We start from the raw sequence: 14,963 nt of genomic DNA on the forward strand, positions 1-14,963 counted from the left end.
TTTGGGACACTACCGAGGTACATGACGTTACAGTACAAGTTCTCATATGTCCTGAGTCTTAATTGACCTTAGAAGGTTAGGGCCAAAAAGGTTTTTTTTTATAAATGTAAGTTTGGATGGTCCTGTTTAAAATTATTTTTCTTTTTCCTTTTGCTTATATCAGTTTTCTAAGTCTTTTTTCCAGTAGACAGGATATACTTTTAGTAATAAAGATTTTAATTTTGTTTCTTAAGGAGACAACCGTCAACGGTAGAGGTCTGTCTCCAGTGAGTAGGGAAGGTGTGTAGGGTCTGGAAGCCGTGTGGTTCCTGGTGGGGAGGGGAAGCTACTGTTCTCTGGTTTTGGCTGCATTGACAGTCCTCATTCTGGCTCCTGTTGGCTCCTTCTGGCTCTGGCCAGTATGTAAGAAGGAGCTGAAGGCATAAAATGTGGTTCCCTGCCCATGAAGATGCTAGTGATTTTAAACTTAAAATTCTTGGCAGTTGTTCTCATGTTTTATGTAAACCATAGTGGAGGTAGAGAGCATATTGCCTAGCCTAACGCTGGTTTTTTAATTCTTGAGTGAAGCTGGGATCCCTTAATTTGGTTATCTATGGCTCAGAGAATAGGGCAAGGACTAGCAGGGAAATTATATAACTGCGGTGGAAGCAGCTTCTTATCTGTCTGCCTGTGTGTGGATGTGTGCAAGTTTACATATGGCTCATTGTGATGTGAGGTGCTGTCTATATGCAGAGAATGTTTTGGGGAAAACTTATCTTTTTAAAGTTAGCACTTGAATGTATTTTCAGTTGCACCTGTTCACCTATTTTTGTTGGAGAGCGGCTTCCATCTTTTTAGGAGCACAGAGAATTTTATTGTACATGTTGTTGATTAATTAGTGCTATTTTTATTTTTAACTTAAAAGATGGGAACAAACAAATGTGCCAGCCAAGCAGGCATGACAGCCTATGGAACTAGGAGGCATCTTTATGATCCCAAAATGCAGACTGACAAACCTTTTGATCAGACCACTATCAGCCTGCAGATGGGCACCAACAAAGGAGCCAGCCAGGTAAGCAGTTTCTTTTCATACTTGCAGCAAAAAGTACCAAGGGGCTATTATATTGGATTAATAGCAGTAGTAATTTTTTTTTTTCCTTTTTTTTTTTTTTTTTTTTTTTTTGGAGACAGGGTCTCCTTGTGCAGGTCAGACTAGCCTTGTCCTCACTTTGTGGAACTCACATCGATCCTCCTGCCTCGCCCTCCCTAAGTGCTGGGATTACAAGATTATACTACCACACCCAGTGTCAAAGGGGCTATTTTAAATGAATACCTATTGAGCTGGACCTAGGCCTATTGAGCCCATGCCTATAATCCCAGTATTTGGGAGGCTGAAGGATCCTGGTACTTGGGAGGCAGAAGGGTTGCCAAGAGTTCTGGACCATTCTGAGCTACCTAGTGAGTTCAAGGCCCATCTGAATTACATAGCAAGCCCCTGTATCCAAAAACCAAAAAAATTTATGCTTAACCTTATTAAGTGAAGTTCAAATTAGGCATTCTGTATAGCATATTTAAAGTATATATTTCAGGAAGGTAGATTTTTGCTAGGAAAGCAAAAGAATCCATGAAACTGGGTGTGGTTCATAGAGTTTTTAAGGGGCTGTTAAAACAGCTGACCTTTCTACCTAGAAAAAAAAGGTTAGTGTTCTTGCTCCAACACCCAAGTAAAAGATTGCCCATTAAAGTGCTGGCTCTCTCCCCGCACCCCCTTTATAAAGGAATCTTAAAAGTAGATGAAACTACCTGATGTCCTACTGAGAACTATTCAACTAACATTCCAGAAGACAAAAATTCCTGAGATACTAGTTAAGTAATTCTTGGGTAATAATAGAAATGGAGCATGGTGAAAACACCCGTGTTCTAACACCACATCCAAGGCGGAAGTACTGTATTTCCCTGTTAAAAATGCATTACCAGCGCCTTGGGAGGAGTTCCAGCAAGTACTATGCTCCCGCATCCAGCACAGTAGGGGTCAGCTTTGGAGATGGCCCAGGACTTGACTGCTAGTTATTTGCCCTTGTGGAACGTATTCTGTCCTGTGTGGGGTTGTGTTTCTCATAGCTGAACTTGAGCTTGCTTTTTCACTCACTTAATAGCTAAAAGTATGTGTGTGATGGCTGTAAGGAAGAAATTATTGCATGAGGTATAGTTCCCTGAAAAGGGTGTGCTTTTCTGAAGTGGTTAGCTCCTGTGTGACTTGTACTGTAAATGTTTAAATTGGTGACTTGTTGAGTGTATGTGGTCATAGTAGGCATTCAGATGTACCTTCAAAGTGCCCCAGCATTATGCCTTGTTTTTCCATACTTTATATCTGATGTTCTTCTAAATCCAGAGGTGGTAGTGTTGTCTCCTTACTACATGGGAGAAGTCTAGAACTGAAAGGTCACTAGTCTGCGGCAGCCTTGCATTTTACAGTAGAGCAGACTCAAAGGAAGGTCTGACTTAGCTTGAAAGCCTGCTTTCTAAAAGCAATTTGATGCTAGCACATTTTGGTACAGTAGGTTTACCCCAAACCAAATGAAAGTTGTCCTGTTAGTGTTTATATTCACCGTGAATCTCTTAATTTGTAAAATTTTAACTAGATTGTAGCTACTGTTTTAACTTTATTTTCTTATTTTATGCTCTAATACCAGGCGGGGATGTTAGCACCAGGCACCAGAAGAGACATCTATGATCAGAAGCTCACGTTACAGCCAGTGGACAACTCAACAATTTCCCTACAGATGGGGACCAACAAGGTCGCTTCCCAGAAGGGAATGAGCGTGTATGGGCTCGGGCGGCAAGTGTACGATCCCAAGTACTGTGCTGCTCCCACAGAACCTGTCATTCACAATGGCAGCCAAGGCACAGGGACAAATGGGTCGGAAATCAGTGATAGTGATTATCAGGCAGAATACCCGGATGAGTATCATGGCGAGTACCAAGATGACTACCCCAGAGATTACCAATATGGCGACCAAGGCATTGATTATTAGAGTCACACAGAGGAGCTCAGTATTTAGTCCATTATTTTTATTCAGTGAGAACCAAGCTAGCCTTGAGTAATTTTTATCTTGTCTTCCTAAAACACTATTATGCTTATTGTACCTTAAAAAAAAATGCCTTACATACATTCCTTTTTCTGCCTCTTCCCTAAATAGTTGCCTTTTAGTGCTGTAACAGTTAAATCCTACAGCATAACCAGTAACTTGCATATGGAGTAAAAAGGAATACTGTGAAAGGGGAAGGCTCTTGTCCAGCCAGTTCTGTCATCGAAGATCTATGCAGTTTTACAATCTTACACTTAAACTGGTATTTTCAAACAATAGGAAATTTTCTTTTTTTACAGATTAGTGTATCTGGTTTCTGTATGGAAGACTAAACTCATGTTTATTGCTAAATGTGGTCTTTGCCAACTAAATCTTAAGATGCAGCATTTTAGAATTTTGCATATCAATGTTTCTACAGTATTGTTTGCTAATTTTTGAATAAAGTCCTGATCAGTGTGCATTTGTGATTATATGTGTACTCATTCTCTTAAGCTGACAAGATATTTTCAGAGGGGCTTTTCTAAAGGAGCATGTACAAAAAAACAGCTTGCAGACACCTAGGTCTGTGTGGTGCGGTTGCAAGATCTTTGTTCCAATGTGTCATTGTAGAGTTGCTGTTTTCTTCAACTGTATTTATTGCTGCATTTCTCAACATAAACTTATCCCATTGTATTTTTTATAAATAAATATTTTTTTGAACATTCATATGAGCCACAGGCTGATTATTTCCTGGCTAGCTTCCAAGTAGATTAGGTAAGAAAACAGTGCTCCTTCCTGGGTACCAGGCTAAGGCTTTTACCTTTTTACACAACACTGTACTGTGTGTGTATGGAGACAGGGGCTTAGAAAGATGAGTAAATGGCAGCCAGTGGATGATCTGACCTTGTTTGTTTCACTGTGATGTGGCTGCCTGAGATCTTTTTTTAAAAATGTATTTGGTACAGAGTCTACAGGGTCTCACTACTTGTAGTGGTCAGATTTGTAGCGATCCTTCCTGTTTTTCAGCCTCCCAAGCGCTAGGGTTACAGGTGTGTGTCACCACGCCCAATCCCATTCCTCCTCTCAGCTCGCTGGCATGACATGGCATGGCACAGTACACCAGGGATCGAACCCTGGTCCCTGAGTCTGCCTGAGCAGGCACTTTAATCCGCTGAGCTATCTGGCCGGCCCTGCTCCATTGATCTTAAGGTCAGCTTGGAGTAAACATCACCTTCAGGAATAATTATGCAAGCATATGTGTGTGGTGGAGTTTTATGTACATCATTTAGAAAAAATATGAGTAAGAAATACACGGAGTTAGGACCAGATTTGCTGTTTGATGAAGTTAGGGTTATAATTACACCTAAACCCCGATGGCAAACATTTCAGGACAAGCGCTTGAACTATAACCCAGAACCACTTGTTCATTGCAAAGTGGCAACACGGCCAATTAAATCTGAATATACTAAGGCTTTATTTTAGAAAAAATTCATACATTAACATCAGTTTTTTTTGTTTTTTTTTTTTTTTTTTTTTTTTTTGCGGTACTAGGAATTGAACTCAGGACCCTGTACTTGCCAGGCAAGTGCTTATTCTACAGAGCTGTTTTTCTGGCAACATCATTTAAAGAAAACACGCATGCCTCAGGTTTGCCAGTTGTGACAGGTGGTAAGCAACAGCTACATGTTGAGCATAGAGTAACCAAAGAAAGTTGGTAGTGACATCGTAGACATTGTGTAAGCCAAGTGATTTCTTTTGATAGAATTGGCCCTGTTGGCTTGCGGGTGGAAAGGCGCCTGTTTTTTGGTAAGGCCAATAAGGAGCGAGCATAAATCTGATCTGATGAATTCACAGAAGCAAAGTTTGCTTGCTTATTCTATTATGACTCAGATGAATGCTCTGTAAATCCCTTTCTTATAAGAGACTAGTGAGCTAAACTAATTCTGTGGTACTGTTCTGGGAGAAATTTGCATTTAAAGTAGACCTGAGCTGTCAGGCTGTTTCTTGTCATCGCTAAGTAAGCATTTAGGGAAGGGAAGGAGGTCTGCCAGCACACAGGCACCCCTGCCCCCAGGTCTGATGAGCCTCCTGTGGGGGTGGGCAGTGCTGCCCAGCCACCTGCTTGTCCAAAGCTTTGAGGAGGAACCAAGCTCCCCTTCCCTACCATCTAAATCTTGGATGGGTTCCAGATAAAAATGTTCTTAGAAGTCTTCCTCCAGGCAATTGCGAGGTGTGGCTGGGTTGTGGTTGCCCGTTTATAAGAGTTCATCTTGCTTTTAACCAGCTAAGTGTTATATAATTAAGATTCAGCCTGTCTCTTATACAAGCCCAGCTCAAACACTCAGGTTTTACGTCACTAAATTTAAGAATTGTACTCTGAAAAGTCAATATATTTAGCATATTTCCAATATTGGATCCATAAAAATCCATGCCCTGTATAAGAGAAATGTTCAGAGATTTCTGCTAACAAAATCTTTTTTTTAAACAAGATTTACTGGTCATACCTTCACAAACTTAGATGGGTTTTTTACCTACCATGCTTTTTAAATTGATTCATATAAATACAGTTTTCAGTGCTTATGTCCTAGATAGGAAAATGAATAAACTTTTATGGTTTCAGTACTTTGACATAGTGGCAAAAACTGAAGAGCAGGCCCCGTCCAGTCCAGTCTTGTTCTGTCAGTTCCTTGAAGGTCAGTTTCTCTAGGTCCAAGCGCGCGAGCGCCTATCTCACAACAGGCTGGAGTTCTGTTCCCTCTTCATTCCTTAGTGAGTCTTTGTCTGTCTGTACGCCTGCACTGTTGGATTTGTTGATCTTTCTGACAAAACTCTGAAAAACACGAGATCATTGATAGGTCAGTGCTGTTGATAACCATTTACTAGGAGTTTTTGGCTATATAGTTTAGGGTCACTGAATTGTTAAAAATTCTCTATTGATCTATAATACTTGGGACAGGAGTAGATATCAAAGTGGATTTTTAAGTGGAAAATACAAATCTCATACCACCATCAGAAACACTTTCAGCACACCGAAATAGCAAAGAATTGCAGATACATGCATTAGAAAGCGACAGCAATGCTTGTTAAACATAAGAGCCTGTTGGACTGTTTAAAGCTAAATGGGCTTTAATATCTAAGTTTTATGACAACAAAATGACAGAAATGATTCTGTCATGGGATGCAACAAGACGAGATACTCCGTTGTTAAGATAGCCCTGTCTGCATAGGATAAGGCAAGCAACAACTGTTGGAAAAGCTGCTGGAGACAGCTGCCTGCTGTGTGCAGATAGAGGCAGCACGGGGCTCTGCTGGGGTGTGTCTCGGCTAGTAGAAGGCCTGAAGGTGGCAGATCTGTCTGCTGTGGCACAGGCGACACTCGGGTACGACGTGGCTCTTGGGGGTGCAAACATGCTTTAGAGAAGGATGTACATTAAGCTCAGAGGGCCCCAGAGCCAGACCAAGCCAGGAGCAAGCAAGGTGCTTGGGCTGCTACTTCCAGAACACCTCGGCTGCCCTTGCTGAGGAGCCTGTCTGCTCTCTTTAGCTTTCCTTCTCTTAGGGCATAGTTCCCCTGCAGGCAGTGGTCAGCCTAGAGCTGTGCCCAGATCTTCCCGTGCATGAATAACAGGGCTGCGTGTCAGTCCTCACGCACACCCTGAGGGTGGAGACTATGACAGGAAATGCGGTGGCTGCTTACCAAAAACTCGTGGTCCATAAAGTAGGGCTTTTCTGATGATCCATCATTTGTTTCCAGATCAACAGTAAAACACAGGAAAAGTACATCCAGCACCGTTTCAAACACAGATAAAAAACCATGAGCTACTAAGCAGGCAAAAAAGGCCACTAGTAACAGCGGGATCGCCCACACCTGCAGTGTGCGGTTGTAGTTAAATGCCATCAGTCCTCCGAACACAGTGAAGTACACCACCAACACCTGTCCAAAAACAAGTGTGTTGAAAACCTTCACAAATTGCTTGGTTAGAAATACATTCCAGGAAAATAGTTTTTTGTTAAACAAAATAGTTGTGTGTGTGTGCAAGCACACCCTGTTGTAGAGTGCTTGTCCAAATTAGGCAGAATGAATCAAGAATAAATGAAAGCAAAAGTAGCAAAAGAAAACAATGAATAGGAGTGATAACAATATGTACTCTCATTTTCTTTTTTTTTTTTTTTTTTTTATGGCGGAACTGGGGATTGAACTCAGGCCCTCGCACTTGCTAGGCAAGTGCTTATTCTGCTGCGCCATCTCTCCAACCCCCATGCTTGATCTTTAGACAGATGTGACAATACCTCAACATTTTTGTTTTTTTATGTATTTTACCCTTTTTCACTTAAAACCCTTTTTATAAACACCATTAAACAAACAAACAAAAATTTCCAACAATCCTGGGTGTACTGTAGCTTAATAAAGTGCTGGTTTTATTTCTTGGGGATAAAGTGGGAAGGGCTTCTAGTGCTGGTGTGGGGAGACAATGGGATTATTCAAGCTTTTGAGATGTATAATGACTGTATTTCAGGCACATCATCCCATCCATGATGCACCTCATTCCTGCGCAGGTGTCATGGAGTCCATCCTGGGCCCGTTGCCGCTGGACGGCTGCGTATAGAAACACAGGTGTCTGAATGCTACTGCGTTCAAAAGACCAGCGAACCACTGCTGGTCACGCTGATTAAGAGACAATTAGTCATTATACATTTCTCACAGGAAAAAAAGAGTTACTACCTAAAATAAGTCTATTAAAAAATGCCAGAAATTTTTTGGAAGTTATTAGAAATCTATTACATGAACAATAGCCATTTAAATACAACTCTAATGTATTCAGGCCATTGTGAAAGGCATAATTATGTATCTCTGGGGCCCAGCTGAGCCTTAAATATATGTGCAGTTAGCACACATTTTGCAATCCAGAGACGTTACGACTTGTTATTGGCAGCCAGCTGTGCTAGTCATGCACCAGACATACACAAAATCCTAAATGAGGGCCACAGTTGCCAACAGTTAGCGTAACAACTGGTGATGCTGATCTTGTGGGCCTGTGGAGTCGGCTGGAAGCCATGGTGCTCACGTCAGATGCAGTGGAGAGGTTGAAAGGACCAAGCGTGCTGAGCTCAGAACAGAGAGCACATGGCAGGAGGGAGGTCAGCATGCCTGCAGCCGGAGTCTGTGCCGTGCAGCAGTCAGGTAGAAGCGGGATTAGGCAAACTGCGATGTTCAGAGTCCTAGTGCGTGAAAGGTGCACGGGAAGAGACGCACCGTGCCTCATGGCATAGAGAACCGGCCAGTTTGAAGCAGTGGCACGAGGGCAGTCAGGGACGTGTCAATAGCTCTTCCTAACACCTACAAAAAGCCTGGGTTATAGCTATGAAATCTGAGGCTCAAGTGCTGAAAGATTTCAATTTCAGGGCTTTGTCCTTTCACCATGAGATGTTGAGGTTCAAAGATCCTCCTTCACTCTGTACAATTATAATTTTTTTAAAGTATAAAAAATTATTCAGATGGCAACAGAAATGCGATGCTGGCCCCACTTAGGATATTAACAATCCATCTTGTTTATAGACTTAACTGCCCATAAATAATGAACAAATTTCCCCAGGATCGATACAAGCTCCATTTTTACAAGAAAATCCCATAAAACATACTCATTTTCTGAGCTTAATAACATTTTCATTTTAGACATACAAAGCTGAGAATCAATGGTAGAAAGAATTGGTTTCAGGCAAGAGAAGTCTAAGATTAAAATCTTGGCTCTATCTATTGTAGGATTCTGGACAAATTATTAAACCTTAGTTTTGTCATTTGCAGAACGAATGCATCGTGGGACTGAGGATTAAATAAAATGATGAAGCATAGTGCATATATTCAGGAAGCATTAATTCCCTTTCTAATTAATTGCTCGATGGCTTCTTTCTGTTTCGGTTTAGTTTTCTGTTTTGTTCGAGACAGGGTTTTGCTGTGCGGTCCAGGTTGGCCTTGAACCTCTCAGCCTCCCAAGGCCTGGTATTGCAGGCGTGTGTGCCACCCCCTCCCCCAGCTGGTGTACTGTATTGAATCCTTGCTTCTTTATTGGTCAAGACAGCTCACCTTTCCCAGAAAAATTACAAAGTCTCCAAAACAGTTAACAGATGTAAAATCATTTGAATTCCTGGATAATATTTTGATCGAATCTTTGGTTGACGTGCACAAATCTGTCCCATTAATGGCAGTTGTAGTATATGCATTCTGAAACAAAAGGTAACAATTAAAAACAATTAAAAATTTCCAAACAGAAGGCAGCAAGTACAAATTTTATAATTTTTATAGTCATTGTTTTCATCAAGACATCAAAATGACAATACAGAAGATGTGCAAAATATAGAAAGTGACAAAATCTACTGTCTTACCTTTCACAAATCAGTTCATTCTCAAAGTCCTTTTTAGTTTCTGATTATTTTTAAATATATTTTCAATAAGTGAAAGTGGTGTGAACATAACCACTACAGTATATGGAAACGATGGTTTAAGTGTGAATTATTAATGTATAGAGAGTCTGAGGGCAGGAAAGGAACTTTAGGTGCCAGAAGGGACGTAGGCCCTCCTGATTAGTGAAGCTGAGCCCAGGGGTGTTAAAATAAGCAAAGAATCAGTAAAGACTTCGGGGTTGGGAGTTGAGGATTTAACCTTAAGGGTAAGAGACAGTCTGAAGGCTCTTTTGAGAGAACTGAGCTCTGCACACATCAGAATTCTTACTCAGAACACCCTGGAAAGTAGTAAAGAAGTGCGCTATCAACCGAGGCCATTGGAATCACTAAGGCCTGGGCAAATACAAGGCAAAACCATCTCCTCTCCCACCCCCAAGCTGGGCAGTGAGAGTCCTCTGGGCAGCTACCTGCGCAGAAGCTGAGCCGCTCCCGGAACTGTCTTCACACCAACGAAGTGAACAGTGCAACCCGCAGGAGAACCTGTGCCCTGAGACGAAAGTGGACAAAGTACTCAGGGAGGTATGCTGATGATGTTAAGGGAAAACGGGAGGAAGAGAAACCAGAAGGAACCAACAGGACGGCATGAAAGAGAAGAACAGCAATCATGATCAAGAGAAATTCCAGAAATGAAAACTATGCTTTAAAGGGTGCAGGGCCCTGATTATCTGAGCTTTCCCCCCTTACATAAGCATATCCATGTTGCCACATGACTTACAATTTTGATGTTTAATAAATTCAGATGGGTCTATGTGCATATGTGTAACTGGGACATGAGAACTATTTCAAATATTTTGCTGTTGTAAGCATGCAATGAGCATCTTAATTTCCTGAGGTTTTAGATAACTTCTTAAGGATAAATTTCCAGAAATAGAATTACTAAGTCAAAGAGAATGCATGAGAGAGAGAGAGAGAGAGAGAGAGAGAGAGAGAGAGAGAGAATGTTTACATTCACAGGAGATTTCCAGGGTCATTTTTCTGAATTAGTTTCCCCTTGTAACTACATCATAGTTTGAAGATCATCTACTTCTCAGACGTCTCTTACTTGTACTGCAGCTTACATAAAGAATCTGTAACTTTCCTAGGAAAGTGCTATATGCTTGGGTTTTTGTCATTCCTTTTGGGCTGAAGAATGAACATTGTTCATCCCATGATATAAAAATGAACCATTTCGAACTCCCCTGCAGAACATGATAAGCAACCCTGGTTAGAGTCTAGCCCAGTACCCAGCCCCTACTGGTGCCGGTCAAATCATAGTACAGGGAGGAGGAGACTGAGAGGAGCAGTACACAATGGAAGAAGCAAACAGAACAAATTGATTAGATTTGCAAAACTCACTTCAGCATAGCAACTAGAAAGAAATGTTTGGTTCTCAGAGAGAAAAGGCTGGTTGGTAACCAGCTCTCTGACAAGCTTCCATGCTCTCCTCAGAGGGGATTTCTGTCAGGGCTGAGAAGAAATCCCTGCAAAAATGTCACAATGGGGGTCAGGGAGATAGTGCAGTGGCTTAAGCACCTGCCTGGCAAGTGCAAGTTCCTTAGTTTGAGTCCTAGTGAAAAAAAAAAAAAAAAATCAGGGCCAGCGAGATACCTCAGTGGAATAAGCATTTGCGTAGGCAAGTACAGGGGCCAGGGTTCAATCCCTGGCACCACATGTCATGCCAGCCTTGCCCTCTGGTTCTGCTGAGCCAGTGATGGAGTCTGGGTGTGGTGGTGCATGCCTGTAATCCCAGCACTAGGGAGGCTGAAAACAGGAGGAGCACTACGACTCCGAGCTGCAGAGAGAAACTGCAGGAAAAAAAAAAAAAAAAAAAATCACAACAGTATTCCACAAAGAGCTTTTGGTCTGTCTTACATAAAATACTTAAGAAATTTTCTTTGAAAGTCACTGAGCAGCTGCTGGGTAGGAATCAGCCATGGTTTTGGGGCCTGGAGCATCAGGCAAGGAAGTGGAAACTCATTTACTTACACTATTTAAGCATCTTCAGCTATCTAAGGTTCTTGGAGTCCTGGAGACCAATTCATTAATTCTCAAAACGTGTAGGGAGGGTGGGTGAAGAAGGACATACTTGTTCTTAATTAAGATCAAAGGTGTTTTCCCCAGATCTCCTGGTGAATCATTCAGGCAACTTGTTAAAAGAGAAGGTTATTCTAACCTTTTGGATGTTACACTGCCAACATTCACTAGACCAAAATGCTATTTAAAAGCGCAGTGGTTAAACTAAGCACCGGTTGTGGAGCCAGACTGTCTCTGGGTTCAAATCCCAGGTCTTGACACCACTGAGTAGCTGTAAGACTCCATTTCCTCACCCCCTAAGGGAGCTACAGCACCTACTGCAGAGGGAAGTGGGGGGATTAAAGAGCAACTGCCTATAAAGCATTTAGCAAAGCACCTGGCAAGGGAAAGTGCACAATAAAGGGTGGTTATTAGCATGTGGAGCTCCCCAACAATGACCTCATTTATGACTGGGAGCCCACAGCCGCCTTTTAGCACCTGAGGAGGTGGGGGAGGGCCATGCTCCTTTTCTTCTCAGGATTTAATCCCTCGCACAGGGGTCTGGGAAGGGCAGAACACACTTCTCAGCCCAGGCCCCAGCGCCTAGTGTGGCCACCAGCGCTGTGCAGCCTGCTTCTTCGCGGCCACTTTCCTCACTTGGGCTCCGTCTCCAGCTCGTCACCCCGTCACACTTCCCCTCTAAACGGAAGTCCTTAGTGGACTTCCTGAGTCATAGGAGGGGTGCAGTGTTTACCTGAAGTCCACTGTCTCATAGTCAATTTAGCACCATCGCCTATAAGCAATAAAAATAGATTTGCTCCTTGGCTAAAAGGATTAATGGCACAAACGCACTTCCCATACATGTGTTGACTCCACAGATTGCTGTAGGTCCATTACCATTTATCTGTTCTTCAGTGTCTCTTGCCCACTGAAAGGGGGCATTAAAGCCATTCTGACAGGGAAATTATATACGTCTTCCTGCAGTTGCTATACTACCGGCATTTCACCGCAGGATGCAACCCTGAGTGCCACGGAAAGACCTAGAATTAGTGTCTGGATGAAGCGGGGGAGGAAAGGGATCCCTGCAGACACAGGACACGGACTGAACACTTCCGCCATTTCAGCGTTTATTAATTGATACTTGCCCCGAGTGGAAGCTGCCTCCTTGTCAGGCAGCGAGAAGGTGGGCCGCATCGCGCGGTGCGCAGTGGAAATGTGCACTGAGCGGTTGTGCGCCCCTGGGCCGGCAGCTCAGGGACCACGCGCTAAGGCCCTCGCAGCCCTGACAGTGCAGAGAGGCCCAGCAGGAATGAAGTTTAGGAAGCACGCTGTGTCCTTACGAACGTTACACAATCGGGACTCTAGAAGGCTTTCAGCAAGGAGGGAAGAGGTGGGGGTATCTGGCTTTTAATTCATGATTGCACAAAATTCAGTGGGCATGTTTTTAGCATCACCAAAGAGGTGGCTATTTCTGTGTGTTGACATAGAAGCTATAAGACCGCAAGAGAGAAACAAGGAAGGATCCCAGTTTAGCCATGGTGCCCCACCCAAGTTAGGGCCCCACTCCATTTCCTTGCTTGGGATTAAAGGCTCCCTTTCACGCTGACATTCAGGGAACGCCCACGTGGGGCCGTCTCAGGCTGCTAGAAGGGCACACGTGAGCGCAACGAAGAATGGGGCCAAGCTGGGGGCTGGGACCAGGCCAGACTTCATAGACTGGGATTGGAGCCAGTCCTTGTGTTGAATGTCCAGAGCAGGTGCAACAGCAGCAGGAGCCAGCACGTGAGACAGGTGTGGATGGGACTGAGTGCACCTGTCAGGCCCTGATGGGGTGGGGCAGAGGACGGCAGTGGGAGAGGGCTTTGGAGGAGTCATGAAGCCAGCCTCGGGGTGGGGCTGAATGGCCTCCCCGTGGCGCCCGGCAAGCGACATGAAGTTTCACAGGACTTTGCTTGCCAACCTGTCCTTCTGAATACTCCCCCAAGATGCCCTTCTGCTGAGCCACTATGTTGGGCACCTTGGCACAGCAAAAGCAAACTCAGACTCAGAATTGGTTTCTCCACCAGGCAAGCTGCGCTGCAGCAGCAGACGCTAGCAACATGCCCTCTGAGCCTGATCTGACACTGCCAGGAGACAGCGAGGGGTTCAGTCCCTAAGAATGCGCCTCCTGTGCCTCTGACTGACCCACTCTCAGCTAGGGTCCTCAGCCACTTCCTGGGGTTCAGCTGGAGCCCAAGGGGCTCACTGAACTCAGAGGAATGCTTCTTATTCTTGGTTTGCTGCACAAAGTATCATTGAAGAGAGATAAAGGAATGCACATGGCAAAGTGTGGAGAATTGGCATCGAGCTTCTGTGCCCCTTCTGGGTGCACTCACCATCCCAGAAGCTTTCTGAGTCCTGAGCTTTTAAATTTTTATGGGGACCTCACTGCACAGGTGTGACTGAAGCACAGGCAAAGAGGTGCGTAAGGTCCTGGGGCCAGGTAGGCAGCAGCAGCAGCGCCGCCTGCTCAGATTCTCCCTGTCTGACCTCACCATGCGCAGGGCCCTGCAGAAATGGGGTCTTTTTCCCTACATTAGAGCAAGCACGTCAGAATTTAAGATTAGTTTCTAGGATTTGCCTTGGGAATAAAAAGGAGCAGGTGAAGGAAGCAGGAGACTCCAGAAAGAGCCTTTGCTTCCTGGGGCTGCTACTTAGGCAGAGAGGGCGGCAGTTCTGCTCTGGTGACCTTAAAGATAACAAAGGTTAAGGAAACGAGGATCCGGGAACCAACGATGAACTGGCTGCACCCTGATACCACAGTATCGTACGTGATAGTCCCAAAAGGCTAGGCTCCCACCCACCCAGGCACTACCATGCTGCCCATGTGGCATCTGGAGTTGTCACAAGTAGTAACTGCGCTCCTACAGATGAAGGAACACTGGTCCTGCTAACAGCCACAGGCTAGGGGTCAGGCCAAAAGACAGTGAGCTCTTCCACCCCAGAAAGAATGGTTATCATAAAGAAATCAACCAACAAGAAATGTTGGAGAAGCTGTGGGGAAAAAGGAACCCTTCTCCACTGCTGGTGGGAATGTAGACTGGTGCAACCATTATGGAAATCAGTGTGGAGACTCCTTAGAAAACTTGGACTGGAAATCTCATTTAAACCAGCTGTTTCTCTACTGGGAATTTTCCTGCAGGATCTGAAAACATCATACCATAGTGTTACGTGTGTGCCTATATTTATAGCAGCACAATTTGTGATAGCCAAATCTTGGAAACAATCAAGATGCCCATCACCTGAGGAGTGGATGAAAAAGATGTGGTATTTTTATACAATGGAGTATTACTCAGCTATTAAGAATGATAAACTCGAAGCCTTTATACTGAAGTGGATACCACTTGAACATATACTCATAAGTGAAATAAACCAGACACACATGTGTAAATATCATATAATTTCCCTAGTATAAGAACTCAAAAG

General features: G+C 43.7%; 2 protein-coding genes across 6 annotated transcripts in view; one reads left to right on the forward strand and one right to left on the reverse strand.

The window, feature by feature from the left end:
- Cnn3 (calponin 3) overlaps window positions 1-3,773 on the forward strand; it is a 33,433-nt gene extending 29,660 nt beyond the window's left edge. Inside the window, exons 5-6 of the mRNA XM_004635701.2 lie at window positions 905-1,051; window positions 2,673-3,773. Of these exons, the coding sequence (XP_004635758.1) occupies window positions 905-1,051; window positions 2,673-3,014 (489 nt within the window). The 3' untranslated portion in view covers window positions 3,015-3,773. The remainder of the gene's footprint in view (window positions 1-904; window positions 1,052-2,672) is intronic.
- Window positions 3,774-4,614: 841 nt separating this feature from the next.
- Slc44a3 (solute carrier family 44 member 3) overlaps window positions 4,615-14,963 on the reverse strand; it is an 86,710-nt gene continuing 76,361 nt past the window's right edge. For all 5 annotated transcript variants that reach the window (XM_023720319.1, XM_004635703.2, XM_004635704.2 and 2 more), the window contains 3 exons: window positions 9,130-9,267; window positions 6,745-6,981; window positions 4,615-5,877 (listed from right to left, as the gene is read on the reverse strand). In XM_023720319.1, the coding sequence (XP_023576087.1) occupies window positions 5,773-5,877; window positions 6,745-6,981; window positions 9,130-9,267 (480 nt within the window). In that variant the 3' untranslated portion in view covers window positions 4,615-5,772. The remainder of the gene's footprint in view (window positions 5,878-6,744; window positions 6,982-9,129; window positions 9,268-14,963) is intronic.

The sequence above is a fragment of the Octodon degus genome, unplaced genomic scaffold, assembly GCF_000260255.1.
Source record: "Octodon degus isolate 3935 unplaced genomic scaffold, OctDeg1.0 scaffold00074, whole genome shotgun sequence".
In the NCBI taxonomy this organism is placed as follows: Eukaryota; Metazoa; Chordata; class Mammalia; order Rodentia; family Octodontidae; genus Octodon; species Octodon degus.